Source organism: Protomyctophum parallelum (genome assembly GCF_964188405.1).
Source record: "Protomyctophum parallelum genome assembly, chromosome: 9".
NCBI lineage: Eukaryota > Metazoa > Chordata > Actinopteri > Myctophiformes > Myctophidae > Protomyctophum > Protomyctophum parallelum.
The window spans coordinates 29,830,455-29,858,403 of record NC_139706.1 but is presented as its reverse complement, the minus strand read 5'-3'; the positions used below and the strand labels follow the sequence as shown (position 1 = coordinate 29,858,403).

Here is a 27,949-nt window from a genome sequence, read left to right as displayed (position 1 = left end):
AAAGTTGATAAATAATGTAATGTAAAAACAAATTGCAGTAGGGTCCGTATTAGGAGTTATTAAGGATTGTTGATGTCAGCAGCATTCATCCATGTTAAAAATGGTTTCCAAACGGTGTAAATGTTCAAAGCACCAGTACCCTCTTGTGGAGTGACATGAAATACTTTGAGAAGCACTGTGCTACACTGCACTCTATGTCTATAACAACATGTCTATAACAACACACCTCTCTCTTTCTCTCCATCTCTCTGTCTCCGCAGAGTTACGCCAATGTCCTCCAGCCAAGTCCGCAGCAGTGATGCCTATGTGTTGTTCTATGAGTTGGCCTCCTCGCGGATGTGAGCACTTTGGGGGACGGTCAGATGGATGAATGGATGGATGGATGGATGGATGGATGGATGGGTGGAAGAGGGGCCTCATCTGGATGTATATCACAGACATACCCACATAGTAAAACACACAACTTCCACATATTGGAGACTGCGCTTTCCACAAACCCTTGAGCTGTGTCTCCGAGCCTTCTAAACACTGAGGAAATTAATACTGCAGGACCAGCACTCTGGAAACCAAGCAACCCAACCCCACCGCGTCTCTCTCTCTCTCTCCATTTTCCTATCCAGGCAGTCGCTGCCTCCCTCTGGGCAGAGGAAGTGTGTGTGTGTGTATGTGTGTGTGTTTTGTGTGTGCGTGTGTGTTGCGTGTGTTTGTTTACTGTATGTATGAGTCTCCCCCGGGCAATAATCCCATCCAACGGACCGTCGTCTCAAAAGTCCCTCTCTATGCACTGCAAACCTCTCGCCCAACTGCTCGCCTTCGCCTTCTTCTCATCCGCCTCAGACATTGAAATGAATTAAAAGACTTGTTTCAAGTTATTTTTTCATTTTCTTTTTGCTTTGGATTTTTTTTTCTTTTTTTTTTTACATGTATCACTCCAACACCCATTTTGGACTTGGGATAACAGTTTTTTTGAATTGTGCACCCTCCACCCCTGAACCCCTGCTGTGCTGGACTAACGAAGTATGACAGCAGCAGGAGCATATGGAATGGTTGTCGTTATTTGCTACACAACGCTCACACACTATCAGCCTACCTAGCCAGCTCAGTCGGCCCTTCCACACCACTGCATTACAACACTCCTCTGTTTACCCTATTGACACTCTTTCTTTCTCTGTCTATCTCCCTCTCTCCTGATCTCCCTCTGTCTCTCTGCTGACGTGGTCGGGAGGCTGGTGGCATTGTGCGTGTTACATGATTTGGAGGACGCCCTCTAACTCGCCTGTTATTTAATTTGTTTCCCCCCGTGTGGCTGCTACTGATGTTTTTAAAGTGCTGTGAATGAATGAATGGACAATCTGGTACCACGGAAACCATTAGAATCAGTAATACTGATGATGATAATATTGGCAACAATCCTTGTCCTTAGAACGGGGTCTTTTTCTTCCTCTCTCGTTTCATGCCATTGAACAACACGGAAAGAATGTTTTAAATGATGAAGAAAACACTATATCTGTATATTTTTATATTCTGATGCAATATAGAGAATGTACTATTCAGTGGTGCTGAAAATGACCCATAACTGTTTTCAGTTGGTTAATTTAACAGGTTTGAAGAGAGAAAAACATTGTTATTTATGCTTATGATAATATAATGTGATGAGAGTCACAACAGTGGTAGTCAAAACACGAGTATATGTATGTGTATATATATATATATATATATATATATATATATGTATATATATATATACACGTGTATATATATATATATATATATATATATATATATATATATTTATAAATAAATTCTATAAAGCAGTGGTTTTACTTCCACTGTGTTTTAATTCAGCCGAAGCAAAAGCAATGCAAAGAAATTCTGAATTCAAATTCAATTTCCGGAGGATTACATAAAATATGACTGACAATGATGTAAAAAGCACACGTGGCTACTTCGTTTCGACTGGGGGGGAGTAAGCGATCATAAGATGTAGGGTTCCGTTTGTTCTAACTGCAGCTAATTTATCATGAATAAAGCCCCACAAGGGAAATGTTTTAAAATGTTTGTTGTTGTTTTTCCCTTCTAACTGTTACTGGCAGTATCTTTTAGCATCCATTATTAATGCTAGCACAAATCTGTGACAGGTCTATTCCTGGAGGAACATGGCTAAAAGATGTCGCCCATAGGCGTATAGTCCATACCATTTGGAGCAGGATAGTAAAGCTTAGATGACAGACGTAGTACCATCGTTATGATGAGGATTTTTAACTGGGAAGTTCACTTGTCTCCTGATCATAGCCTGATAAGAGTTCAGTGGGAAATGTATGTTACCATCACACTGGGGTCCCTTTTCTACCTAAAGAACTTTGGTTTTAGAACTGGTTCTATTCTACATTCTTGGAACCTTGGTGCTTTCACAGAACCGGCTGGTTGGTTCAAGTTCTGAAACAACTTGGGTTCTGAACAAATTTATTTTCAGTGGAAACACTCTGAACTTGTTCAATATTAGGTGGGAAAAAAGAATGGAACCGGTTCAACCCTGGTGGAAAAGGGGCCTGTGATGATTTATTTGAACGAACTTCAGCCAGTTACTCAGAGACAACACTATATTGTGAAAAATGATCAATAGAATGTGTATATTTAACCTTATAGGCTACTAATGACTGTGTAAACAAATTTTGACTTGGGGGGGGGGGGGGGGGGGAGAGACAAAAGAAGCTCTAATCAGGGACTAATGTGGCCTATTTCCTTGTGCACTCAATCATGTTCTATATCCATTGCCCCGGAATTTCAGCTTCACCTTGCACAACGTTGCGTGATCTGATACCATCAGTACCCAGGAATAGGCCTACTCTCTTTCCCTGCCTGTCTACACCCTGGTTGCAAGGCATGACCCCATCCCAGAGAGTAAAGGGAGATGCAAACTATATCGTTGAAGTAGGTCAGAAACCTCTTATCACCATATTTTAAGTTTCTGGTCAGTTAATGCCCTACTACGGCCTGCGCCGTGGCTCAGCGGTCCAGGCACCTTGGCTGGCAATCCAGTCTGACAGTGTGCCACAGAGTCGACTCCCGATCCTGACTGCTTTTACTGCTTTTACTGCATGTCACTGTCTCCCCATTTCCTGTCAGCCTAATGTCTGTCCCTCTATATAAAATAATAATGATGCCCTACTACTTGATCATACTAGTACAGTGTCACACAAAAGCTAGTCTCTCGAGACAGACTGTTATTCAAAAGAAAAGAGGGTGCTGTTTCTCCTTTATCTGCTGATGGGTTCTCAGATGCATCAAAAGTAGCAGATCAACAAATTGTGAGGGTCTTACAAAAAGGCTTTCCTATAGAAATACGTTTTTAAAAGAGATTTAAAACAGTTATGAGTCAACCAAGGAGCTTGGATAAATATAGAGAGCTCCTTGTTTCATTGGAGTTTTCCTTGTGCAGGATTATTAATTTTCAAAACATGCTTTTCAGTAAAGAGTAGGCGCCAGCCTTTGTGGTTATTGAACCCTATAGGAGCTTGGGAAATAGGGAGCATCGTAACACTGTGAGCCACCATGCTGTACTGTAGCAAACGCCCCCAAAACAAAAGAGGACACAATTTATTATTATTATAGAGCACCAGAAAAGAAACATATCTGTTTTATACAATAATCCATTGATTATTGCAGTTTTGTATAATTCCATAAAACAATGTGATGTGCCTATTTCTAGTTAAATAAAATCGGTCCCTTCACATGAATAGTCCTCAAATTTGAATCAAATGAACACAAAACTAATTCACGGTTTTATTTAGTTTGCCCAGAGTATGTCTGTTAGAGAGGTTCTCTGTTTTTAGGGAGGCACAACTGATACAGTGTTACTGAATTACTATGCCAGTCACATATCTAGAGGAAGTAGATGGGAATAGCCTCTCTGCAAGTTAGCATTATATCCTTTATAATCTGAACTTGTTGCTTCCAAATAATTCATTATTGACGTAATGTTGCTTCCAAAGAATGATCCTTTGTGAACTTTGGAACTGTGATTATGAAGCTATGGCATGATGACCATGCTGAGTTAGTCGACTGGAGGCTGTTAAAGCTTGAGTTAAAGGAAGGAGGTTATTTTGAATCAAGGAAGGAATTGAAAATAATTGAAAGGAGGTCTCTATATTAGGGAGGGTCAAAATAGAGACTGCGGACTTCCTGGAAAATTAGATCAGCACTTCTCAGCTATATGACTACTAGAGACAATTTAAAATGGCAGCTTACAGACCAGCCTACTTTGGTAAGTTACAAATGTATGTAATGTAAATGTATGTAGGGATTTGTATGGATTTACAGTACTTTCTGTCTGTATATGTCTGGGCCTGTATTGTATATATGTGTACGTATGTTTTGGGTCCAGACTCAGGCTTGTCCAAGTTGGTGATTTTGTTACTGGGTGAGAGACAGAGTGGGAAGAGCTCTGCAGGAAACACCATCCTGGGCAGGAGAGCGTTCCAGATTACTACAGAGACTGTTCACAGACAGGCTGGATCTGTAGGAAGCAGGTGGATATAAAAAACAACATAGATATACAGTACATTGTGATGTGTTGTGAGCTGGTATTACAGCTATTTTCATTATTATTGACATTTTGGGGAAACTTGTTACATTTTGGGAGAAATTAATTCTGTCTGTCTGTCTGTCTGTCTGTCTGATGTGTATGTACTGTGTACCGTGTGTGTGTGTGTGTGTGTGTGTGTGTGTGTGTGTGTGTGTGTGTGTGTGTGTGTGTGTGTGTGTGTGTGTGTGTGTGTGCGCGTGCGTGTACGTATGTACGTATGTATATTTCGAGTATGAACAGCTGCAATACCGCTGGGTGACCTAAAGTGGAAATGTTGAGGACCATTCACACCGAGCACTATAACTAAGCCTGCCAGCGGTGCCTTGAAGTAGGCCTACAAATTTGACCTAGAGTATCTATACTTTGACACGAGGACTGGGGTTGAAACTTTGTCCACAACTGATGAATATGAATGTTTTCTGTTTTTCTTTTTACTGTGACTAACACAAAGCAGGTAGCAGTAGTTGACACGCCAGGTTGGTCATCCTGGCACGCCACCCCACACAGAACCGCCAGGGAGATGTGCAGAGGAATGTCTCTCTGCCAACCGGAGCTACATGCCATTCTGCTGGTGGTTCCCGCCTCGTCCCAGTTCAGCCAGGACAAGTGGGAGACCATGGAAGCCCACTTGAGGCTGCTTGAGACAACCATCTGGCAAAGAGCCATGATCCTCTTCACCCACGGAGATAAGTTAGGTAATTCAGGAAATTTAATCAAATGAAATTGTAAAACATAGTGTATGATCATTATTGTTCAATGTTAACAGTAAGAATTGTGATAGTACTATTACTACTACTACTACTAATAATAATAATAATAATAATAATAATAACCAGAAATGCACTCTGTTGAGGTGCCAACTTGCAAGTAGGCCATACATGGCCTACTTGTGTACAAAGCGCAAGTTGGCAGTGTGACAGTGTGCATTTCTAGTATTTCTAGTCCCATACAATGTGTTACAATAATGTAGTAAGACAGACGGGGCGGCATTCTTAAAAAGCCATCACATTATAACATCAAGGCTGGGTGTGTCGTCTGGGAGGGCCTCCCACAACTGAGGAGCAATTAAGGGCATGGCAGCAGAAGGCTTGGTCAATGGTCACCTATGGTTTTTAGCTTGCTGCAGGGCTGTAGAAGGATGTGTAGAGCTAGCAGAACAGAGGGTAGGGTTTTTATTCACTCACAGATACGGTAGTCAATAATAGCTGAACCATGAACTGCTCATAGATGAGGTTAGAGTTTTGAAATTGGGAGCAAACTCAAATCCAATAAAGATTTGAAAGTAGAGCATGCATGAATATTTTTTTGTTTTTTAAATAAGCATGCATGTAACAAAACTCTTATTTTTTAAATGATTTGACAGGACACCTGCCTATAGAAACGCATATAAAAAGTCAGGGAAGGATGCTACAGTGGCTTCTGGAGAGATGTGGCAATAGGTACCATGTCATGAGCAGCCAGGACACAGCCTCGGGGCGTCAGGTGCAGGTGATGGTACAAAAGATAGAGAAGATGGTGGAGGCCAACATGCGACCCACTGAGATGCAGCAAAGGATGTACACCTTGTTGAGAGAGGAGTTGAGGAGGAACACGGAGAGGGGGTGGCAGGGAGGCAGAGAGGACACAGACATGGCAGTGATACATGATGGGGTACCGAAGCAGGTGCGGCTGGCCTCTAGAACAACAATTCTGCCTAGAGGTAAGTTCTGTCCTATGTAGTGTCAAAACCTAGTCAAAACAATATGATTACTCATGTATGATGTAAAGTTGTAAACCACCACTAAGTTATTAACTTATTTTATGCCACTGCTGTATTCCAATAAAACATGGCTGTGGTTATCAATAGTATCGAATGCTGCACTCGCGAGTATGGAACAGAATAGTCACCACTGTGTTCGCATTCATTAAAAGTTTGTTTGTGACCCCGATAAGCAGTACTCATAACATTTAAGTATAGTGTTGATTTCTCTACTGAAACTTTTCAAATACCTATTCTAATACTGAGACAGTAATATCCTGAATTGATTTAAAGAATAGCAATTTAGAAATTGGCCTGAAATTGTAAAGAAAACAATGTTGGGAATGGATAACACCAGGTTTTTTAAGAAGAGGCTATACACAAACAAACAAATGATCAGGGAAACATTGAACTCTGGACATTTTTCACTTTATCAACAGAATCCTAGTTTTTATTTGTTTTTTATGTGTGTTTAGTTACAATTGATTTGAAAGCCATTGCTATGTATCATTTATTTACAGGCTTACTGGCAGGGCCACCTGCTATGAGAGCTGGCCTAGGTCTCATCCTACTGGGAAGGAGAAGATCTGGCAAGAGTTTAGCAGGCAACCTCATCTTGGACAGAGAGGCGTTTCACACGGGTACAAAGACTGTCCAGTGTGCTGTGGCTAATGGAAACATGTCAAGGTGGACTATGACAGTGGTGGACACCCCTGGATGGAGCATGTTTGGTATGGCCCAGCCAGAACAAGTCAAGTTGGAGATTGGACTAAGCCCTTCCCTCTGTCCCCCAGGAAGTAAAATGGCATTCATATTGGCTATCCCTGTGGACTCTTTCAAAGAGAGGGACAGGAGAGCAGTGGAGAAGTACGTGAGTGTCTTAGGTGATGGAGTTTGGAGGAGCACCGTGGTGCTGTTCACCTATGGAGGCGAGCTGAGGGGAAGGAGCATTGAGAAATACATCGAGAAGACAGGAGAGCCCCTCCGCAGGGTGTTGGACAGATGTGGTTACAGGCACCTTGTTTTCAACCAGTACACAACAGACAAGACTGAGGTTATTCAACTGCTGGAGATAGTGGAGCAGATGTATGGATAATTAATTAGCAAAAATAAATCAAATATTATTGTTTATAGCCTATATTTAAAAAATGCATTGATACTTATTTGTTGAGGTTTATTACTGTTTAGCTAGGCCATGTAAAAGTAGTGAGAAGCTGAATATGAATTATTGTTTCATCATCAATTAAGTAGTTTTTTCGTATTTAATAGATTATTTATCTTAAAATAAAATTATGAAGTACAAAACATTAGTTATTGTCATCATTCATGCAACATCAAGGGTTATCCAATAAGTTCATATGTTTTACCACTGCCTAAAGAAGAAGAAAGCTTTGCAGTTTGCTCATCCGTATCCCCCTTTTTGAAACTAGCTCCTTGCCACTCGCCCTACACACTTCCACTTGGTTTGAGCATAGATATATAAATCATAGAGACAGCACTGGATGGGAGGGGAATCCCGGTGCCGTCTCTATTATTTATTTATCTATGCTCAAACCGAGTGGAAGTGTGTAGGGCGAGTGGCGAGGAGCTAGTTTGAAAAAGGGCCGTATGCGACCTGCGTATAGAGCGGATGCGGAAATGTAGCGGCTTACAGTTACAGACAGTCGGAGGCGGGCTCTAGGCCGGATCAGAGCACTGTGCAGTAAATCGAAACGCAGATTATGTCGTGTTGACACAGAACATAGAAACCAGCCCTCTCATGATGACGTGGGGTTACTTCATAATAATAACAGGGAAGTTGTTCAAGTAGCAGCCGTAAACGGGCGAACGCTAGGCTACTAGAATACGTATTATTGCTGTCGGACATTGATCTCAGGTCCATAGTCTAGTCTAGGCTTGGATCAACAAGTCCTATTACTTAACGAGTTCCTCTGAGGACAGAGGACTCGTCCCTTTCTGTCGCCACGCTGTCGCGTTTCTGATGGAAGTGGAACATTTTTGTATGACCGATTATGTTTACAATCTTAGCATGTGGGGCTGTGTTTTTCCCCGGTCTTTTCATAACCTTGAGAATAGTGCTCAGATCAACGTTTACACGCTGGAGTGATGTAGACGTGGTTTGCGTTAGTGAGAGGTAAGATACGAATCATACGATATAACTTTGTCAAAGATGTAACCTAGTAATTTCTCACTGTTGGGTTGCCAACTATCTGAAATTTAAATAAGGGAGGCGCCCGCCGATCTACAAGCTAACAACGAGTCGGCTATATATTTTTTTAAACTCGCGTCATCAGGCTTTCTATTTTTTGGGAAAGAGATTTGGTGCGTAGACAGATTAGAAAAGAGAGGTCCAAGAACAGTGACAACTCGGGTCCGCGAGTGGCGGCTCACGTTACTGCATTCCAAAAGTCTAGGCCAGGGTGTTAACTAACTTATATAATTATGTATATGAGTTGTTTGAACTTGCAAGACGTGTGTCGTTGGTTGATTCCTAAAATCAAGGAACAACGTTTGGCCCTTATCAGTTCAATAAGGGACATTCGTTCAGGTTTAGTTTACAAATAAGGGACGATTCCGTATTTAAGGGTTGGCACTTGGCATTTGGCAACCCTACAAAATAAGTGTTTTTCCCCCCACTAACCATTATACAATGTTCAACTGTTAGGTTGGTTTCAGGCATCCATGCCTCTTTGGCGACCGCTGCTGGATTAGTTATCATTGCCTCCTGCAAGGATGTAATGACTGACAGGTAGGTTCATAGAATAACATTACAGTAGCACCGCTAGTTGTTTTTCATATGTGGATCAATTTATACACATTATACAGTACTATGATTTGTCAGGCTACAGACAAATAAAAAAAATCTGTCTGTTTTTTTCAACACCCAGACACTGGTTGGTGGATGGTTTCGTGTTATTTGGAGCTCCCTACATGGCTTATGACATATTTGCCATGTACCTGAGCCACTACCATATTCAGAAGGCCAAAGGCAAGGATAGTGTGTGTCACTCACTGCACACTGTGAAGAAGTATGTCCGCAAGGAATGGCTCTTAATTCTTCATCACCTTGTCTTGCTACTCGTCTTCGTGCCCGGTGTTCTGGTGAGGATGAATCTATTCTTCTCCGTCTCTCTCTCACACACACACACACACAGGCACGCACACACACACACACACACACACAGGCACGCACACACACACACACACACACACACACACACACTACATCTTACCCTACAGTACACCTGGTTGTCTACAGGTATAAGGAGATATACTGTAATATGGACAGATGGTTAACTAGACATGTTCTGTTTATAGTCTGTGTTGTATTGGTGATTTTTCCACATTATCTTTTGGATAGGAGATAAAACTGCTTGACTCTACTTTATTTGTCATTAGATCTGTACTCTGTACTCCAGGACCTTAGTGCAACAAGCATTATGACGAGACACGAGCTTAACACAAGCTTATCATCCTTTGTTTCTTTCCTGTTCGTGCTTTATTTTTGGTCTGTTTGTGTGGCTGGGTGTACGCCATGGTGTGCCGTGTGCGGTTGTTTGCGGTGCATACTATTAATGTCAGTTTGACACACTGGCTGGCTGGCTAACTGGCTGCAGGCAGCCTTGCTGTCAAGTACAGTTGTCTTCATCTGAGAAAAGCTACGCTTGTAAAATGGCCGGCTTATTACTGATTTTTCTAATAATTATTTTGTGATTGTTGTTTAAGGGTAGCACATTAGTAAGAAAAGGGTGTATTAGTTTGAGACTCTGATGAACAAGATCAGTGTGTGTGTGTGTGTGTGTGTGTGTTTTTTGTGTGTATTTATAAACACATTGATGACCATAGTTTGCCTGTTTTACAGTTCTTCAGAGGAGGACTAGGAGACTTCTTCTGTGGCTGTATCTTCACCTTAGAGTTCAGCACTCCCTTCATCTCCATGGGAAAGATCCTCATTCAGGTAAACATGATGACGACTGGGACACCCCACCTCTGGGCCTAATTGTCACTACTGTGGTTGACTGCTGCTGGTGCCTACTCTACCTCTGTGGAGTAAATATTAAATAAAATATCGCTTTTTAGTCAACCAATAGCTTTCAGTCAACCAAAAAGCGTGATGTCAGTTTCAAGCAACAGATATACAGTGAATGGGCTTCATGAAGTTCATGCACAAGTATAATACTTTAAAGCAATAAGCCACAAGAGGTCTCAGGTTACCGGGTATTTTATAATGGCTGAGAGGCGTAGTGAGACGCGACGTGTAGCGGAGTGTCTCCGACCCTTTCAGTCTGTTCTGAGCTAATCTTGCAAACTGGACTGATCTGTGCAACATTTCTGGTGCACACTGCCAATAGGCCACAGAACTACCTCCACTAAATTGTTTTCACATGTTTTCAAATATTTACGTTTCATTTTATATTGGAAGTGAATGAAATCGTGCTGAAATCCTGCCCACATTTGTAGTCGTAATTATTTAGATGACCTTTTAAATTTAATCACTGTGCTGTCACTCTGTCTAGCTGGACCTTCAAGACAGTGTCTTTCACGTGATCAATGGTGTCATTGTTCTACTGAGCTTCTTCGTCTGCCGTATCCTGATTTTCCCCTACATGTACTTGATGTATGGACGAAAGTATGACATCCCCCTGCACAAGGCGCCCTTCCATGTGCCTCTTCAGTGCAACATAGGCTGCCTCATTCTCTTGGCTCCTCAGATCTACTGGTTTAGTCTCCTGTGTAGGAAAGCCTACAGGCTCTATCTGAGACAGAAGAGAGGGATGGTTGAAGTCACAGACAAGTCGAAGTCAAAATGAACATAATCTATTCTTTTAAATCCATTCCCAGAAAAATAAAATTCTGAATTTCCTTCTTTCTAAGCCAGTTGTTTCACTTAGTTTCTTGCTACTGTTCTCATTAGTCTTTTGGTTTGTTATAGCTTTCATTTGTTTGGTTTTGTTTCGTGCAGCGCACTTTATGAAATTCAGATTGAGTTATATCATTCATCATTATGAAGCACACATTTTAAAGTCATATACATCAACTGATTTTATTTGCTGTGTTTCGTTTGTGTTTCGTTTCATTAGGGCTTATAGATACTAATCTTGTTGTATATTAATATTCAGTATACACACTACTATATAGATGCAGACATGTATATTACCGGTAGTTAAACTTATTCCAATCCATTAGAATGAACTGAACCGACATTGAGACGAGGGAAGTCTCTTCTACAGATCTGTTTCTCACATATTTAACATTGGAGCTTTTTAAAGAAAGACCATATCCTGTTTGTGTACCATGTACTGTAATCGTATCGTAATGTACTGTAAAGAGACTAACACTCAGGAAAGGATCCAGTCAAGGAGATTTTGTCAATGTTAAAGCACCAACCTTTTCTATATTTCTGTGTTTGAACTTGTTCTGCATTTACAGTAGTTATTTTATTAAGTGCCTTTTATCCACTGAAAAAAATAGAATAAAAAACACTATGAATAATAACTGTCTTTATTGAAAAAGAATTGCAGACGAAAATAACCACTCCATATTTGCAATTTGAAATAAACAATGAAGCATACTACAGACATGATTCATTGATGTGTCGTATTGAGAAAAACAAGTGTAATGGCTTTAGTCTCAGAAAAAGATGCACAAACTGTGCCAAAAGCCTTAATTTATGCTCTGTTGCACGATGGTGTTGCTCAATCAAAAAATTATAATTTGATCATGCCTTCCTTTTCAATGTCATTACGGTTATAAAAGCAAGTAGTATTTGTCCAGTCAACGAGTAAACCTTTTAAATAGTTTGACAGCATGTTTGGATGGAACCTATTCTCTTCTGGAATTTAGTAGTCACCCAAAGTAGTTTTCATTGTCCTCCTGTCACTTTTATGAGATACGGAATGTCTGTTGTGTGAATATTCAGGCCCTCCACAAGCCTGTCAAGCCTCAATCGGAGATCGACACCATCATTATGTACTGTAGTAAAGTTGGCTTAAATCAAAGGAATTCTTAGATTCCGAAAAAAGAAATAATGTATTTGGAACAGGTTGACAAACAAGAATTCTACATTCCAAATCTTCAATAGTAGTACAAAGTAGAGGAAGAACATGAGCTATGTTACGCCACAGAAACCATGAGCTGAGCAATCTTCTGCTGCAGGACGGCCTTCATTTCTCTGCTCTCTAGGTTTTCTGTAATGGTGGAGAAGAAGTGCCTAGTGTTGTCCATCTCCAAGTGGCTGCAACTATCTGGGAAGGCAGCCATGACCGCCTCATAGTGAGTCAGGATCTCCAGGGCACACAGGAACAGAGATTCACACTGCCCCCCTGGCATCATGACCTGAGAGAAAAATCAGACCCTTTTAATAACATTTGGAAGAAATAGCCGATCTACAAGCTCACAATGCGTTGCAGCGCAAGCCATCTATCTATCTATCTATCTATCTATCTATCTATATATATATATATATATATATTCACACAAAGTGTTACTAATCTGACAACAAGTATGACTACGTGAATGCAGTGGTAGAATAACCACGATTAAGTCAGTGGAACAAAATGTGAAATTATGCATAGTTGATAAATTAATATGTCTGACCTGAGCGTGTTGGACGTGACAGAAAAGCTGACTCAATACAAAAAGAACCTCCTGGCTGCAAACTGTCCTTGTTCCATTCTTCTGTTGCTCCTCTGGTGGAGTGTCAACAGATGGTTCTGATGAGCAAGTGATGGCTATGGCTGTCTGGGGTGTGGTGGTCGACTTCACTGGGGAAATGTCGTCTGGTGGGTCCATAACTGCTTTGGGAGATTTGGATGATGCGGAGATGGGGTCAGATGTTTTGGGAGAGTCGGATGTAGCAGCGCTTTGAGGAGAGATGGACGATGTGCTGGACGAAGTGAGGGGCAGCTTCCTTCTCACAGACTCCAGCATCTCCCTCATGGAATGGGAATACAGCCTCCCCACATAGGCCCAGCCTTCTACCGGCAGCCAGTCGGAGCAACTGGAGCCGCAGAGGAACTGCAGGACACGGAGGAGGAGAACGGACAGCCGAAGCTCACAGGAGAACTCCCTTAGATTAAGGAGGGGCAGATAGTCCACATACTCCAGGGAATATGGAACATGGAGCTGGCCTGACTGAATCAAGGATCTCAAGGTTCTGAGAAGTCTGGTCCACTCAGAGATGGAGCACCAGGGCAGGGTTTGGGTGATGGCCACCAGCAGGCCTTTGCTGAACATGTTGACGTGGACTGGCTGACACTGGTCAAGGGAGAGGCAGGACAGCATGGTGGACTGGAGGCTGTCTGATATGGAGCAACACTCCACCCAGGCCAGCAGGCCCGTTCCCTGGCCATACAGAGCCATTTCCAGACCAGACCACTCCTAGGGAGAGGGAATCAAAGTAAAGAGTTTAACATCTTTCATTTGATTACCCTTTAAACTTTAAAGGGACATTTGTGCTACATTTGCACATTTGGTGCAAATCGTAAAAGTTTTCTGAAAAGACCCAAAAATTATATGTATTTGGCTGTCGATCCCCATCTAAAAACATTTTGTTCCAGGGACCCCAGAACCAAAGATTTGAGTTAAAATGTTTCCTTCTTGCATCAGCTATTTTTGAATATGCTATATATTGCTAAAATCTAAAATAACAGATGCTTTCCTGGTTTTAATGGGTACTGTTAAACAACCAACACGGGACAAATCTATATTCCATATCCTACCTGCTCAGGCAGATCACATACAGCCAGCAGTGATGACGGCACCTCGTGTTTGAAATGCTCCCCCCACACAGGCTTCAGGTGGAACCGGACAGTCCAGTCCAACTCCTCAACCTTGTTGTAGAGCCAGAAGAGAGCTCGGGACCAGGTACTGGGGGCAGACGCAACCTCCCGACCCACCACCTGGGCCAATGCGGTCAGCACAGAGACCAGGAGCTCCTTGAGGTCCATTGGTAAATGGTGCCCAACGTCCTCTAGCGACTGGTCCCAACATCTGGTGGCAACAACGTGGATTTAGTTTACAAAGGTTTGTGGGTTATTTTAGTGCATCATTAAAATATATATATTTATTACAATAAATACATTGTGTGTGTGTGTGTGTGTGTGTGCCTTTTTGGACATTTTGAGACGTGTAGAGATGAGACAGGAAATCAAGGGGAAATAGTGAGCTACTGTATGTAAAAATTTATTGTTTTCTGGCCTGTAAAGCACTTTTGACGAGAAGCGCAATAAAAACATCAAGGTCATTATTATCACTACACTAAAAGGCAAGTCAAGTGGAAGCGCCTGAGGTCTAAAGCCTGAGTTACACTAGTTGCACACGCCACGGGTGTCACACCAAAAATAACCAAAAATAGGCAATCAACAAGCTCACATGTTGCAGCGTGACACATTGTGAGCTATTTCTGCACGCAAGTAAGTATAAATCGGGCTTAGACAAAACAAAAGCCACTATTCAAACAGAAAGTACATGTCATGTGGTCAAACTTGAACACAGCTGACACACTGCTACACTTTCTTTAACACTGTTTTTCCTTATGTTGGATGCCGACTACTTTCCTTTGTGGATCTACCATATGTATTTTTACTTGAGTGTTACCGTGGCTTACGCAGACTCCGTGCAGAAGGATGCTAGTTGCTACATACACAAAAATCCTTGTAGTGGTGCCGGCCCATGGCAGAATAATCTAAAAAGTATGTCTTCAAGAGACAAGAAAGTGGCCACACACACTGATATAGCTGAGGTGCCAATCATTTATTTTAGGACGCAGAGATTAAATGAACTAACGTTTCAGCAGACAACTGCCTTTTTCAGGGTATGTGTGGTACCTTATGCAGACTACTTTCTTATGTGGACCTGCCGTTGTGCTGCTTCTTTTGTCTATGTCTAACCTCATGTGCATACACTACAGTTAATACCTGTTGCTTTTGTTTGTTTGTTTTTGCTACAATATGTATCTTTGACTTAAGGAAAGAGGCCGCACAGCTCGTAGTCACGATGCTAGAAACTTTATTAAACCAACGTTTTGGCAAGCAGGTTGCCTTCTCCATACCTTGAAGAAGGCAACCTGCTTGCCGAAACGTTGGTTTAATAAAGTTTCTAGCATCGCGACTACAAGCTGTGCTGCCTCTTTCCTTAAAACGCATTTGGTCAGAAAACCCGTTTTTCAGAAAGCGTTAGGCCTTAGGCCTAAGCGTTAGGCCTAAGTCAAAGTTTTATATCCTGCGGTCAGCACCTCCCCACTACTGGTGTGCACTCCGACCTTTTTGTTTGTACAATATGTATGTTTAATATAAATATGCGTATTATATGCAGGAGTGCACTGGTCGCGTCACACAACACCAGCTTGTTTTGCAGAATCACACACACACATGCACGCTAGAATGCATCCCCCGCATTTCATGAGTCAAGTACCCAAATTTGCATAACAGGTTGTGCAAATGCTCCTCACATACATTTTGGCTACAGTACTGCTGCTGCCAGAAATATCTGCACGCAACAAGAATGCATCAGCCACCGTCAAAGAAGTGAAAGGTACTAGTATAGTTCAAAGCAAACATTTTAGTTTGCTTTAAAAAAATATATATCACCATTTCACCCTTGTATATATGTATGCAATCTGAGAAACACATCAGCAAATGAAGTAGAAACAGCTAACAGTCTGTCTCGAGAGACAAATATGTACCGGTAGATATGTCCTTTTTTAGCCCACTCGTTTCACTCACTGTAAACGTAAACTTGTGAATGTGATGTGACAATAAAATTGATTCTTTATGAGACTAAGCGGTCTACCTGATGGCCTGATTAAGGAGCTGGGCCAGCGTGTAAAGCAGGTTGTGCAAATGCATCCTCACATACATTTTGGCTACAGTACTGCTGCTGCCAGAAATATTTGCACGCAACAAGAATGCCTCAGCCACCGTCAATGAAGTGAAAGGTACTAGTATAGTTCAAAGCAAACATTTTTGTTTGCTTTAAAGATGGAGTGCCACAATTTTTGTATTTTTCCAGCTTTTCATGTGTCTATGGGGTGACAGTACTTCATTAGACACCCTGGAGTTGTTTTTATGTGCAATGGTGTAATAACTTTGTATTTAGGGTTTCTTCCTGGAGGCTGAACACTTGACGGTCAAACGGGCCAATGAAGTAAACACGGATAGTGTGACGTAAAAAAATTGCACGCACACACGCACCTCCCCCTCTATATATATTTTTTAAATACGACAACCTCTGTGGGCGGAGCTGCCTGCCACATACACACGTGTGAACTGAACAGCGCAGCCAGTTTGCTGCTCTGTGCCTAACTGTGTGGCAGATTTTCAAACAGTCATTTCACACATTACCAGTTCACAGGCTAGCAGAGCAGACTGTTTTCCGTTAGATTGGAAGCAAGTAAATGTTCACGTTGGGTCCTCAGGATAATCAAGGAAACCACAACAAACCAGCCTACCTGCTCTGCTGTATAGTTGCTCTTGTTGTTCTCAAGGAGTAGGTTGTTTCTTTTATAATCAGTGGTCGGGCTTTGATACAGAGTGTAGTGTCACAGTGCATGTGCATTCTTGTTGGCTGTTGTAGTCAATATGTAGGTCCTAATACTTATACGAGGCTGTAAAGTCAAGAATTAGAATCTAATCTGTTGCTGGAAGTCATGTTGCCATGTCTGGCTATTACAAGCGACTTGGGCTTGTTTTCATATAAGTAACTTTCAGGGGAGATGTGGTTGACTTGACCAATGGTTCATGTGAAGGACCCTCAAATTAATATGTTGTTAAAAGGATTGGTGTTGTTGAAACGTTTTCATAAATATTCAAGGCAATATCTGTGACTTATTTTTGTGGACTTGGCCGCTTGTTTCTTTAAATCTGGCGACTTTTGCTGAAACTCAATGCAGTCAGAAGGAACATTCATGTTGTAAATTGAGTTTGATAGAGTGGAGAGTCTTCTGTCCAGAGCATCATGTGCCTAGGGCAGTGCAAGTGTTTTGGACAGTTTTAATGCCAGGGTGCTTAGCTGGAGGAAATCAATAGCCTACAATATATTGGCAAATTAATAAAATTATTCATGCTAAATGATCTATCAAATTAATTGTTTCTGCTGTTAAACTATGATTTAATTGGATGATGAGCTGAGCTGATTGTGACAATAGGGTCAATATAATTGGAGGAAATAAATAAATGATTATAAAAAAAATCAGAAAAAACAGATCTGATATGGTATGGATGCGTGGATTATATGCCTATACATGGATGGTGGCAGTATAAGTGCATAATGGTGCTTATACGATATCTCAGAAATATGGGAAGTGTTCACTTCTAACATTCACAAAAACATGAGTTCTTGTTACATTACAGACACCAATTTGTCATTTTGTAAACAAAAGGGCAGAGCCATCCATGGGCTGTCCTTTTATAAGGAGGGGGAGGGACTAGGACAAGTGGGTGGTCTTAAAGGAGGAGGCGGAGGGACTGGATTAGGTGGGTGGTGCTACGGTTAAACTCACGCATACCTAATGAACTGGTGGGTGTGTCCACATAAAACCATAATTTTAACAAATACTGTACACTTTTTTGAAAATGTTTTACCTCATATACACCTAAATACACCTGATGATCATGTTTAAGTGTGGAAAAAAAATCACGGCACTCCATCTTTAAAAAAATAGATATCACCCTTGTATATACTGTATGTATGCAATCTGAGAAACACATAGGCAAATTAAGTAGAAACAGCTAACAGTCTGTCTCGAGAGACAAATATGTAGATATCTTTCAAATGTGAATTCTTGTGAATGTGATGAGACAATAATGTATTCTTTATGAGACTATAAGCACCTACCTGATGGCCTGGTTAAGGAGCTGGGCCAGCGTGTAAAGCAGGGGAAATGGAGAGCAATCCAAGACCCAATGTGGAGAAGAAGCTGAATCATGGTGGTCCAGTGACAAGGCATCATGGAGAAGCTGGAGACTCAGTTCCAGGCTAATGGGACCACATTCTGCAGACATCAAGTTATTTTGTCAGGCAGACAAGAAGTTTCCATTCATAACTTAACTACCACTAAACAATAATGCAATCCTTTTTTTTTTTTTTACTTTTTGCAACCCATTTTTTCACCCAGTGTCAATTATCTAATTCTGGGCGCTACACTTCCTCTGCCAACCTGGGGGGGCAGCGGCTGGCCTCTTACACGTGGGACCAGAGACAGGTGGGTGGCTTTGTGACACTGAGCTGGACATATGACGACGATACACGAAAGAAGACAGCACTACCGACTGTGCCACCATGCCCCCCTAATAATGCAATGTTTTTAACCCATTAAGATCTGAGGCCGATTCTACAAATGCCAACACTTTGAAAGTTTTTTCAAAGATAGCAGATGTGCAAGCTTGCAGCGTGTTATTTTGTGGTTGTGCCACGCTGTGATCTTAAAACACTAAAAATGATACAGATGCTTTCCCATTTGAATGGGTTAACCTACATTTATATTTCAGCCCAAATAATTCTATAAATAGATTATGTCAGTTTGTTGTTTATGACTGCTTTCAACATAGGCCAGATGTTTTAAAGCCAGAAGGAGACAGTATACTCACTTATTGTGTACAGGTGAGGGAGGACAAAGTCTCCAACAACCTCCTGGATGGAGAGAAAACTTTGCATCCCATCTTCTCCCGCAGCCTCCATCACAGGTTCCATCAACAGAACCAGGAACCTGAGTAGCTGTTCCCTCTCATTGGCTGACAACAGCTTGGTTGTGATCGCCTCCTGCAGACAACTACAGAGCAGGCTCCTGCCCTCTTCATCACTCTGTTGTGCTCTGTCCCGTCTCTGCTTTGCTCTCAGTCCAGGTAGCTGCTGCAAGATCTTTGCCATGAGAGAAAAAGCCCCCTTATTGAACACAGCAGCATGGCAGCAACTCTTTAAAGTGGCTTCGGGGTTTTGAAACGCCACTCTGGCGATCAAGGAAACAGCCGTGTTCAGGTTGTTTTGCAACACTGCCGCAGAGGCTCCACCACCTCCCTGAATGATGCAGTTGAAGGCCATGTTGAGTTCTTGTCCAAATCCATCTACTATTGCGCTAGGGAGAGAGTAGCCAAATAACCCTTTATCAGAGATTCCCAATATCGCAGCCAGTGATTTGTTCTTGTCCTCAAGGGTGAGCTTTGAGAAAATGTCTACCAAAATCTTCATCAGTCTTCTGAACTGGCTTACATCGACTGCAGAGTCACTACAGAATTTAGCAGTGACCGTAGACATTAGTTTCATCAGTGTTTCATGCTGCTGGAAGGTTGACTGGTTTCTTTCCAGGCATTCCATCCAGTGCTTGTCGTGTATGGACCAGCTGGTTTCAGAAGCAAATAGCACAGCAAAGTCAGCACAATCTTCCAGGCGATAATCAATGATGGCCATGGTTACTCTAGCAATTACCTCAGGGCTGCTCTGTATAGAAGGGAATGTTAGTGACTCCAGGAGCCCTCCGAGTCTGTGTTTCAGCACCATGAAGGACTGACACTCATCTGTGCCACTCATAGTCTTGGGTAATGTCATGTCCCCATAGCTCAAGGCTTTGAGGGTTCTTTGAATACTTTGGTCAAGCTTAAATGCTGAGTAACTCGGATCGTCACTTGTCTTCAGCAGCCCTCTGTCTTGCCAACACTGTGTAAGTTCAGTTATGATCTTCAGTGCTTGGCTTAGGGTAATACCAGAGGGTCTAAATGGACTTGGGCTGTGAGATGCCGACAGGTCCCTCTGGGCTTCCTGGAGCAGCTCAGAGCTAAGTTTAATGTGATTACTCTCTCTGATCATCACAACCCTAGCAATGAAATTTAATTTGTCTACAGCAGAAAGTGGTACTACTTCATCTATGAGGAAGCAGGTGCAGAGCGTGTCAAGGCAGATGGACAGGGCTTTGCAGCAGATGTCTGTTGTGGATAGATGATCTTTGATGTCCATCAGCGCATGAAGGAGAACGGTTACAACACTAGTGGCAGAGGAGGATGCAAGTGTTTCTGCTGCTGGATTTAGAACTGATGAATCCAACTTGATCCTCTTGGCGATCTGATGAGATTGACCTTCAGATGAGGAGGGACAACCTTGGGAGGAGAGACGAGCAAACTGATTGGCGAAAATCTTCTCCATGTTATCTTCTCCTTTCTTCCCCCTCCACAGTTCCCACCACACGTCCAGAAGGAGGTGGATGTCCTCGTCTGTAGTAGGGCTAGACGTGATGTGCTCGACCAGCCTGCCCAGCTCAGTGCAGACCTGAGCTTGAGGAAGCTCCAGGAGGAACTGTCCAAAGATCTCACTGGCTCCCATTGATTTCACTAGCTCTAGCAACACAACACTGCTGACCTCGGGAAGACCAGTCTGGAGCGTGAAGAAAGGGTTCTCCCTCCAGCCCGTCTCAACGTCCTCTTCATTCTCAACACACAGCAGCTTGCACCATAACACACACACTAGCCTCTTGCTCCATTGGATGGCGCTTGTGTTCAGTTCACAGCTGCCATCATCATTCTGTCTGGAGAGTTCACTGAGTGCCTGTAGGATGGGGGTGCTCACTGCAGCCCAGTCATCTTTCTGGACAGTAGAGAGGGATCTGGGCTGACACAGCTTGTTAGCCAGTAGAAAACCTCCCTGGAGAACTGCTGACTCTGAAAGCAGATGAAAACATACGTCAAAGCAAAGTACATGGATCAGCCAGGACCTGGTGTTCTAACTTCTGCCAGCAGGTGTTCTGCGGCAGAATACATAATTACACTTTCAACGCTACATTGTACATGTCAAGTTATACAACAGCCAAATAATAAATCCATGAACAAATACCCTACATAATTCAAGCTAGGCCTAGAGCTGCAATGTTGGTGAGTTTAACGTTGTTTAATACAAGCAGATCACACATGAAAATTGGATGAGTAGGGAGTCAATGGAGGGTATTGCAACTCTAGATTCATCCCATTATAAAAATCACACATGTGTGAACTGAGTGGTGCAACTCCCCTCTCCCCCTGCCTCTCTCTCTCTGTAATTAGCACTAGGCAACAGTGCAACGCTATCTCTCTCTCTGTGTTTCTGGCACAACAGCGCCACTTTTGCCCCTACTGGTACTCATAGCCACACACACAGGTTAACACAGGAACACGGACATTGCTGTTCCGGCACCACTCAAAACAAATCTAGAGTTGCAAATTGCGGCTAAGGATTGCCATGCAAAAGCAGCAACATGCAAGGGCTGTCATGATTTATACACATTTTTTCAGGGAACGGATTCTTTATTAGATACGCAGTCCTTGCATATAGGCCTAATATTGTAATGATACAAAACGGTAACGATACCTTTGTCCATTGTTAGTGAGGTCTGGTAGAAGTGCGCGTTGGTCAGTTTTCAGATCACCATACTAGCCGCACCGGCTCAAAGTATGCAATGTATTTATTTCAGTACTCGCAAAATACGCTATGAAATTAGCAGTCACAATTCCTTATCCAGCGAATGTTTCATAGAAAGTTTTAACTGATCCAAAGACAGCCTCAGGCGATTCGCATGGAGCGCAGCGAGCGCTTCCTCTCTTCCGTATCAACGTGTTCGTGAAAGAGCGTTCTCGCAATCTTCGCTGTTGTGTTTTGCGGCAGTACAGTCACAGTGCCACGAGTAGGACCACATGAGCACTGCATGAGACACAGTTATATAAGAGCTTTGATCCCCCAATATAATTAATATTTCACACTACGTTCTACCTGATTATGCTATTGCGTATTGCTAAAGGATGTGTGCATAGGCCTAATATCAATAATAACAGTAACGAGACTTTCGTTTTTGGTTTTTTATTTACCCAGGGACAACAACGTACTCGTTTTCAGATACGCCCTGCGAAAGCTTTTGCCTCCAGACTGGAACAAAGACTGGAATCAAATCAATTCGCTATATCCTGTCTAGTGACAATCGGACAATCAGCGGATACGGAAACGCTGTGCGTACAATGCATCTAGTGGGCGGGGTCATAGACATATCTATGGGCGGGGTGGCGTGACGGTGACGAGACTCTGACACGACACCAGATAAACGAAAGTAAAAGCAGTTGGTACTGTAGTGTACACATTCTCTGGATGTGTTTATGAAGGCCAGCAAAAAGTTATGTTCAAGAATTTCTACCGATAAATAAACCATGGGTTTAATCCTAAAGATTCTTATCTACTTGTATCTCTGCGCAGGTTGGTAATACAGTAACGTGATGTGTAAAAGTGCTAAATGTAGTGATAGTCAAATATCTGTAAAAGTGTTCCTGCTAAATTAGTCTCTCTCTCTCTCTCTCTCTCTCTCTCTCTCTCTCTCTCTCTCTCTCTCTCTCTCTCTCTCTCTCTCTCTCTCTCTTCCTTTCTCTCTTCCCCGCCCAGGATTCCAGTGCATGCATCAAACATCTTGGTTGGCTTGTCAATTCATTGATCATTATTTGTTCATCGGCCATGAAAATCACACTGAGACAAAGTTCTTTCCCAGAGATGCATTGCTGCAGTTTGGTCAAGCTGGGGACACTCCTATCAATCCTCATGCAATAACGTTCTTGGTCACCAGTAAGTAATCTGTAGGCTGTCAGAGGTTCTATTCTATTCCATTCTTTACTGTATTGTTTACAGTCACATTTATTCATACAACTACCCTACCAATGGGCTTGGGCATGTGGGTTTCCTCTAGCCACAAGCAACTACTAGATCCTATTTTAAAAATATGGCATCCAATTCATCCAAACAGAAAAATCCTATCTGATTATATTAGACAATGTTAAACTCACTTGCTTGCAGCTGTATGGAAAGCTTGGATTATCCTCTTTGTATCTGTCAAGGGTTTGTTTCATAAAAATCCAACATAGATAGGCTATGTTATGTTATGAGCTACTTACTGACAATAACTTCCAATGCAGATCATTTTTGAAAAATAAATGTTGTTTGATTTTGGAAGCGCTTGTTGAAACGGTGAATGCATACCATCTGTTTTATACTCTGTTTCCCTGAAATAATTATGGACCAGAACATCTGCTGCCTGTCTGCTTCTCAGAACTTCTTCTCGTTTTAGCCTAAAAACCTTTCAGAGCTTCTTATACAGGAGAACTCGGTTAGTGTCGTTTAATACAATCAGATCAGACTTGTCTGTTTGGATGAATGGGCTGTCAAGGGTTTGCAACTCTAGATGTCAGATATTAAAAATAGCATCTAAGAGTTGCTTGTGGCTAGTCTTCTGTTCCCTATCGTATCTCCTGTTTGTCATTCTAGATTCAAAGGTGGATCTGCAGAGATATGTACAGGGTGCTGCTGCAGATCAGCTGCAGTGTGAGTTGAGTTGGTACAGTACAGAAGGAAACCAGCTCCGCTGGCCTAGCCATGGAGCCCAGGAGTACGACCGTTGGTTCACCTGCTCCCTCAAACATACTGAGGGTCTGTTTGCTGTCACCGGCTTCCTCAGACACACCCCTGCTATGCCACCCTCAGCACAGGAGGACTATCGCATCAAGCCGGCTATTGGAGATAGAGATACAATCACCACTTCAGGTAACAGTGATCACACTTTGCTTTCACGAAGAGCTGACATTTCATGTAGAACCTTTAATGGATTTTGCATATTACAGCCTGGGTTTGCGTCTTTATGGTCGGCAACCATAACTGCGGTGTCAAGTGGCGATAATGAGAGCTGCAGTTATGATTGCGCCTAGGGCAGCACTCCGCAGATTTGTCTATACACACATTATGCACTTGTCAGCATATTTGCAGTGTCTTCCTGTTTTTTGTGCTTTGCTTTCATTCAGCTGCATTTGGTTTATGTTTGGGAGATAAGTAGGTGTGTGTGTGTGTGTGTGTGTGTGTGTGTGTGTGTGTGTGTGTGTGTGTGTAGACCTTGTGTTATTGTATACAGAGTACTTAGTTAAAACAGGAGACAATCCTAATACTCTATATATTCTGTGTGTTCCTCACATCTGCTTGTACAGTGGCCATGGTGCTCCAAACTCACACTCCATTGGTGCGTGCGCGACTGCTGTCAGACCAAAAGATCCACTGCCAGTATGCCATTGACCACAAGGGGCCAAACCTCCAAATGGAATGGCATTGGCAATGGCGCGGAGAGCGAGTCAAACAGTTCAGCCATGCTAGCCGCTCAGGGCAAACACAGGGGAAAGGGGTTACTGTGAAGGACCTGGCAGGAGGAGATGCCTCCCTTTCCTTATCCCTCGTCAAGATCTCCAACGAGGGGACATATGTCTGTTCTGTGTCTGTGCCGCCACTGTTCACCAGTCACGATATTGTTCTGCATATCATAGGTGAGCATAGGTCGTGGACCCTGGTGTGAAAGCAATGGTGTCATAAATATAGCCTTGCAGTGGCCAGACGCCGGGGGCGAGTGTGATATGAGTCTGGCCAAGAAGCCAGGCTATCATAAATATTACATGGATGCCATTACCGGAGGTGGCTAAGAAACATAATACCATGATTTACATGAAAACATTAAAATGCATTTGGCTGATAGGTATTTAAATATACTTAAGTAATCTCCACGGTATAGTAATCCTAATTATTTTTGCCCCCTTAAGAGTCTCCTCGTGTTACCCTCAATGTGGACACTGACCTCTCCCTGCCAGAAGGTGGCGAGCAGAAATTTGTCTGCACAGCAGATGGCTACTATCCCCTGGACGTGGATATTGAGTGGTACCACTACCAAGAGGCACCTGGCCCTGGGGCGGCGAACAAGCGAGTTGGCGCTCCACTCCCCAAGAGGCTGGAGAACGTTGTCTTTTCTAGCCACAAACACCACATGGACAAGACGTACTCACTGTCAGCCTTCTTCTACCTCCAGGCCTCGCTCAGGGATTCAGGGAGTCAGTTTGTCTGTAGTGTTTCCCACAGTTCCCTTCGCATGCCCGTCCGTAAGAGCGTCACATTGACTGTCCAAGGTGAGAAAATTGTCTGACAGTTACGAAGAACTGAAATGTTGTTACATTTGTTTAAAAGCAACAAATAGCATTGTGCATGTGATGTGTCATAGCTTATTCAAATTTAGTTTTCAGTCTTTTCTCACCACAAACAATGAACACAATTACTTTATTCCCAAATAACTGCAATGATGTTTAGGTACCAGATGGTGGCAGTACAGTGTTAAGGCTGACAACTAATAGCTTTGTGTCTGTTCCAGAGACAGCCAGCTGGTTTTACATTGTTGTTACAGTCTTCATGGTCACGCTGCTTATAATCTTGTGTGTGCTGCTATACTATCTGCACTCAGGTGAGTCTCTCAAGCACCACTGGAATTTGCTACACTTCCTGTGATATTCATTGAAAATGCAGATTTGTCACAAAATGTTTGTGTTCAAGAGAGTAATTGTGACCTTTGTAATTCCTCAGTACGGCAAGATGCGATTACGGTAAGTTTTTTTGCAAAAACAATTCTGCTGACACGTTATGTTTGTCATTGGGTTTTAGATGCCATATATAAAATAACACAGAAGTATAACTGTGTCTGTGTGTGTGTGTGTGTGTGTGTGTGTGTGTGTGTGTGTGTGTGTGTGTGTGTGTGTGTGTGTGTGTGTGTGTGTGTGTGTGTGTGTGTGTGTGTTTGTGTCCTGAGCAGAGGAAACCCTATTGAGAGGCCTTATCTACACAAACAGGCCAGAGACTATCAGTGATGAAGATTGTGATGAAGATTGTATCACTCGCTGCCATCAACTTGAGTGGTTGTTCTAGGGATCCTCCTGGATGCTTTGGAAAGTGGTCGGAAATAAAGTAAAGTAAACATGATTTGAACATGCACGGTACATCATTATCATACGTAACTTTACCCTTCAAATTCTTGTTTGTCCTCAAAATGACTGGCTGTCAAGTGTTTTGTAGAAATATTGGGCCTTAAAGTTAAATGTTAAGAAATTATTATATGTATTTAAAGTTCTCAGGAGCCCACTATTCCGGTCCTTAGTGAATTTCAGGGGATAGTGATCTTGTGCAACATGTCTAACTGTAACAGACCCCAGGTTGAGAAACACTGATTATATTATGTTATGGCTTATGGGGTCTCGTCTCCTGCCACAAAATGTTTTCAAATGGGGGTCTGTGGCCTACTTAAACATCACTGTGTGGACACGGCTCGACTAATGATGGTTAAAGTGACAACATTTTCTTGTTGAATGCTTGGACACAATGAATGTTTGAATGCTGCATTTTGGTGTTAATGTAACTATTATAAATAAGAAAATAGGTTAATAACATTTTTAGCTGATTGTGAAATGTGATGTAGGCTACAGTAGGCTAATACAAGTATTTGGGAAGGGAATTCAATAGACTACTGAGAGAAGGGACCAGTTCAATGATCCAGGGCCTGTCTACAAATACAAGTCGCTACTTACTACGGAATGGGAGGACACTCACACAACCTGTGAGTCACACAAAAAGGCACCAGATGTCGTTCCTCCCAAGAGCGTACAAGCTTTATCAGAAGTAATAGAAACCTTTTTAGTATTTGTATTTGTATTATTATTAATTTTTTTTATAGAGCGGTCCTCTTGTGTCTCTTGTAAGAAACCTCATAATTCATACGACTGTGGGCGACTGTGGCTCAAGAGGTAGAGCAGGTCGTCCAATGATCCATGGGTCGGTGGTTCGAATCCCGGCTCCTCCTGTCTACATGTCAAAGTGTCCTTGGGCAAGACACTGGACCCCAAATTGCTCCTGATGTGCTAGTTGGTACCTTGCATGGCTTCCGCCGTAATCGGTGTATGATAGATAGATAGATAGAGTTTTTATTAAAGTGTCCTACATCATAATATGCCCAGCCCGCTCACAAAATTGTACATATATAATAATACATATACACAAATAGACAGTTACTCATGGATACATCGTTCTCCAACGTAACTGCCATGCCTTCTCTATGAATTTTCCAAAAACAAAAACTTCATTACTGAACAACCATTTAACATAAAACACTCAGACATCCAAAACAGATCTGGGTTCTTATCCTGAATATTTTCAAATAAAACGTTTCTTAAATCATGGTATAGTGGACAATAGAAAACAAAATGAAACTCATGAATGTGTGTGTGAATGGGTGAATGTAATGCACAATCTATGTAAAGCGCCTTGGATAAAGGCGCTATATAAATGCACCATTTACCATTTATACTGTTATGCAATGATGTTTTCAAATAAACTTGAACTTGATTTTATTAAATGAATACCCGAATAATGCCTTCATGGATTAAATACTGGACTTCCAATTCAGTCGAGGTTTAACCACTTATAGTGCGAAAATAGCCGATCTACAGGCTCACAACATGTGCTATGTGTTGTAGAATATGTTTTGAATTGTTTTGTGTAGTTAAACCATGGTCATTCATTTCCTGTTCCATAGGGGGAGCTGTGGGGGAAAGCATGTTAGCAATAGTTCCTGGAAGTGAGGTATCAGGAACATCTAAAAAAAAATAAGTACAGGAAGTAAGGCGGCCAGGGGTTCCATTTTAGGTATCAAAAAGAGTGTTTGTTGGTGGTTTGTCAAAGAGACTCTTAAGGCCAATAGTAGTTAAATCAATTCAGAGCTTTTGGACAAGGGAACCTGCTGTGGCCTCCAGATGTGAAGGTTGGGTGAGGAATATATTCTTTCCTTT

The 27,949-nt window shown here is 42.2% G+C and overlaps 5 protein-coding genes across 9 annotated transcripts in view; 4 read left to right on the top strand and 1 right to left on the bottom strand.

The window, feature by feature from the left end:
- usp2a (ubiquitin specific peptidase 2a) overlaps window positions 1-2,054 on the top strand; it is a 53,937-nt gene extending 51,883 nt beyond the window's left edge. For all 5 annotated transcript variants that reach the window (XM_083773490.1, XM_083773491.1, XM_083773489.1 and 2 more), the window contains one exon: window positions 261-2,054. In XM_083773490.1, coding sequence (XP_083629616.1) covers window positions 261-342 — 82 coding nt within the window. In that variant the 3' untranslated portion in view covers window positions 343-2,054. The remainder of the gene's footprint in view (window positions 1-260) is intronic.
- Window positions 2,055-4,448: 2,394 nt separating this feature from the next.
- On the top strand, window positions 4,449-7,531 carry LOC310864292 (GTPase IMAP family member 5-like). The gene is made up of 4 exons (XM_083772928.1): window positions 4,449-4,529; window positions 5,037-5,280; window positions 5,949-6,284; window positions 6,845-7,531. The coding sequence occupies exons 2-4, from the start codon at window positions 5,106-5,108 to the stop codon at window positions 7,417-7,419; spliced, it is 1,086 nt and encodes a 361-aa protein (XP_083629054.1). The 5' UTR covers window positions 4,449-4,529; window positions 5,037-5,105; the 3' UTR covers window positions 7,420-7,531.
- Window positions 7,532-8,098: 567 nt separating this feature from the next.
- LOC310863898 (TLC domain-containing protein 3A-like) lies at window positions 8,099-11,778 on the top strand. The gene is made up of 5 exons (XM_083772427.1): window positions 8,099-8,457; window positions 8,989-9,072; window positions 9,212-9,425; window positions 10,186-10,281; window positions 10,841-11,778. Exons 1-5 carry the CDS (start codon window positions 8,336-8,338, stop codon window positions 11,132-11,134), a joined length of 810 nt encoding a protein of 269 aa, XP_083628553.1. The 5' UTR covers window positions 8,099-8,335; the 3' UTR covers window positions 11,135-11,778.
- A 111-nt stretch (window positions 11,779-11,889) lies between these two features.
- gemin4 (gem (nuclear organelle) associated protein 4) lies at window positions 11,890-21,894 on the bottom strand. Its single transcript, XM_083772425.1, has 6 exons — window positions 21,651-21,894; window positions 18,911-20,968; window positions 18,159-18,315; window positions 14,045-14,315; window positions 12,921-13,703; window positions 11,890-12,659 (listed from the first exon to the last, which is right to left on the bottom strand). Exons 1-6 carry the CDS (start codon window positions 21,658-21,660, stop codon window positions 12,438-12,440), a joined length of 3,501 nt encoding a protein of 1,166 aa, XP_083628551.1. The 5' UTR covers window positions 21,661-21,894; the 3' UTR covers window positions 11,890-12,437.
- Window positions 21,895-22,400: 506 nt separating this feature from the next.
- dhrs13b.2 (dehydrogenase/reductase (SDR family) member 13b.2) lies at window positions 22,401-27,520 on the top strand. The gene is made up of 8 exons (XM_083772426.1): window positions 22,401-22,523; window positions 22,707-22,883; window positions 23,580-23,855; window positions 24,290-24,619; window positions 24,890-25,249; window positions 25,489-25,578; window positions 25,698-25,717; window positions 25,924-27,520. Exons 1-8 carry the CDS (start codon window positions 22,478-22,480, stop codon window positions 25,936-25,938), a joined length of 1,314 nt encoding a protein of 437 aa, XP_083628552.1. The 5' UTR covers window positions 22,401-22,477; the 3' UTR covers window positions 25,939-27,520.
- The last annotated feature ends 429 nt before the right edge of the window (window positions 27,521-27,949 follow it).

Coding starts and splice junctions, on each gene's coding strand:
- LOC310864292 (XM_083772928.1), top strand. CDS start 5,106: ATGTGCAGAGGAATGTCTCTCTGCCAACCGGAGCTACATGCCATTCTG. Junction 5,281..5,948: donor CACCCACGGAGATAAGTTAG/GTAATTCAGGAA, acceptor ATGATTTGACAG/GACACCTGCCTATAGAAACG. Junction 6,285..6,844: donor AACAACAATTCTGCCTAGAG/GTAAGTTCTGTC, acceptor ATTTATTTACAG/GCTTACTGGCAGGGCCACCT.
- LOC310863898 (XM_083772427.1), top strand. CDS start 8,336: ATGTTTACAATCTTAGCATGTGGGGCTGTGTTTTTCCCCGGTCTTTTC. Junction 8,458..8,988: donor GTGGTTTGCGTTAGTGAGAG/GTAAGATACGAA, acceptor TTCAACTGTTAG/GTTGGTTTCAGGCATCCATG. Junction 9,073..9,211: donor AAGGATGTAATGACTGACAG/GTAGGTTCATAG, acceptor TTCAACACCCAG/ACACTGGTTGGTGGATGGTT.
- dhrs13b.2 (XM_083772426.1), top strand. CDS start 22,478: ATGGGTTTAATCCTAAAGATTCTTATCTACTTGTATCTCTGCGCAG. Junction 25,250..25,488: donor CGTCACATTGACTGTCCAAG/GTGAGAAAATTG, acceptor TGTCTGTTCCAG/AGACAGCCAGCTGGTTTTAC. Junction 25,579..25,697: donor GCTATACTATCTGCACTCAG/GTGAGTCTCTCA, acceptor GTAATTCCTCAG/TACGGCAAGATGCGATTACG.
- gemin4 (XM_083772425.1), bottom strand. Junction 13,704..14,044: donor TATGTGATCTGCCTGAGCAG/GTAGGATATGGA, acceptor CCCTCTCCCTAG/GAGTGGTCTGGTCTGGAAAT. Junction 12,660..12,920: donor GTCACGTCCAACACGCTCAG/GTCAGACATATT, acceptor TTTTTCTCTCAG/GTCATGATGCCAGGGGGGCA.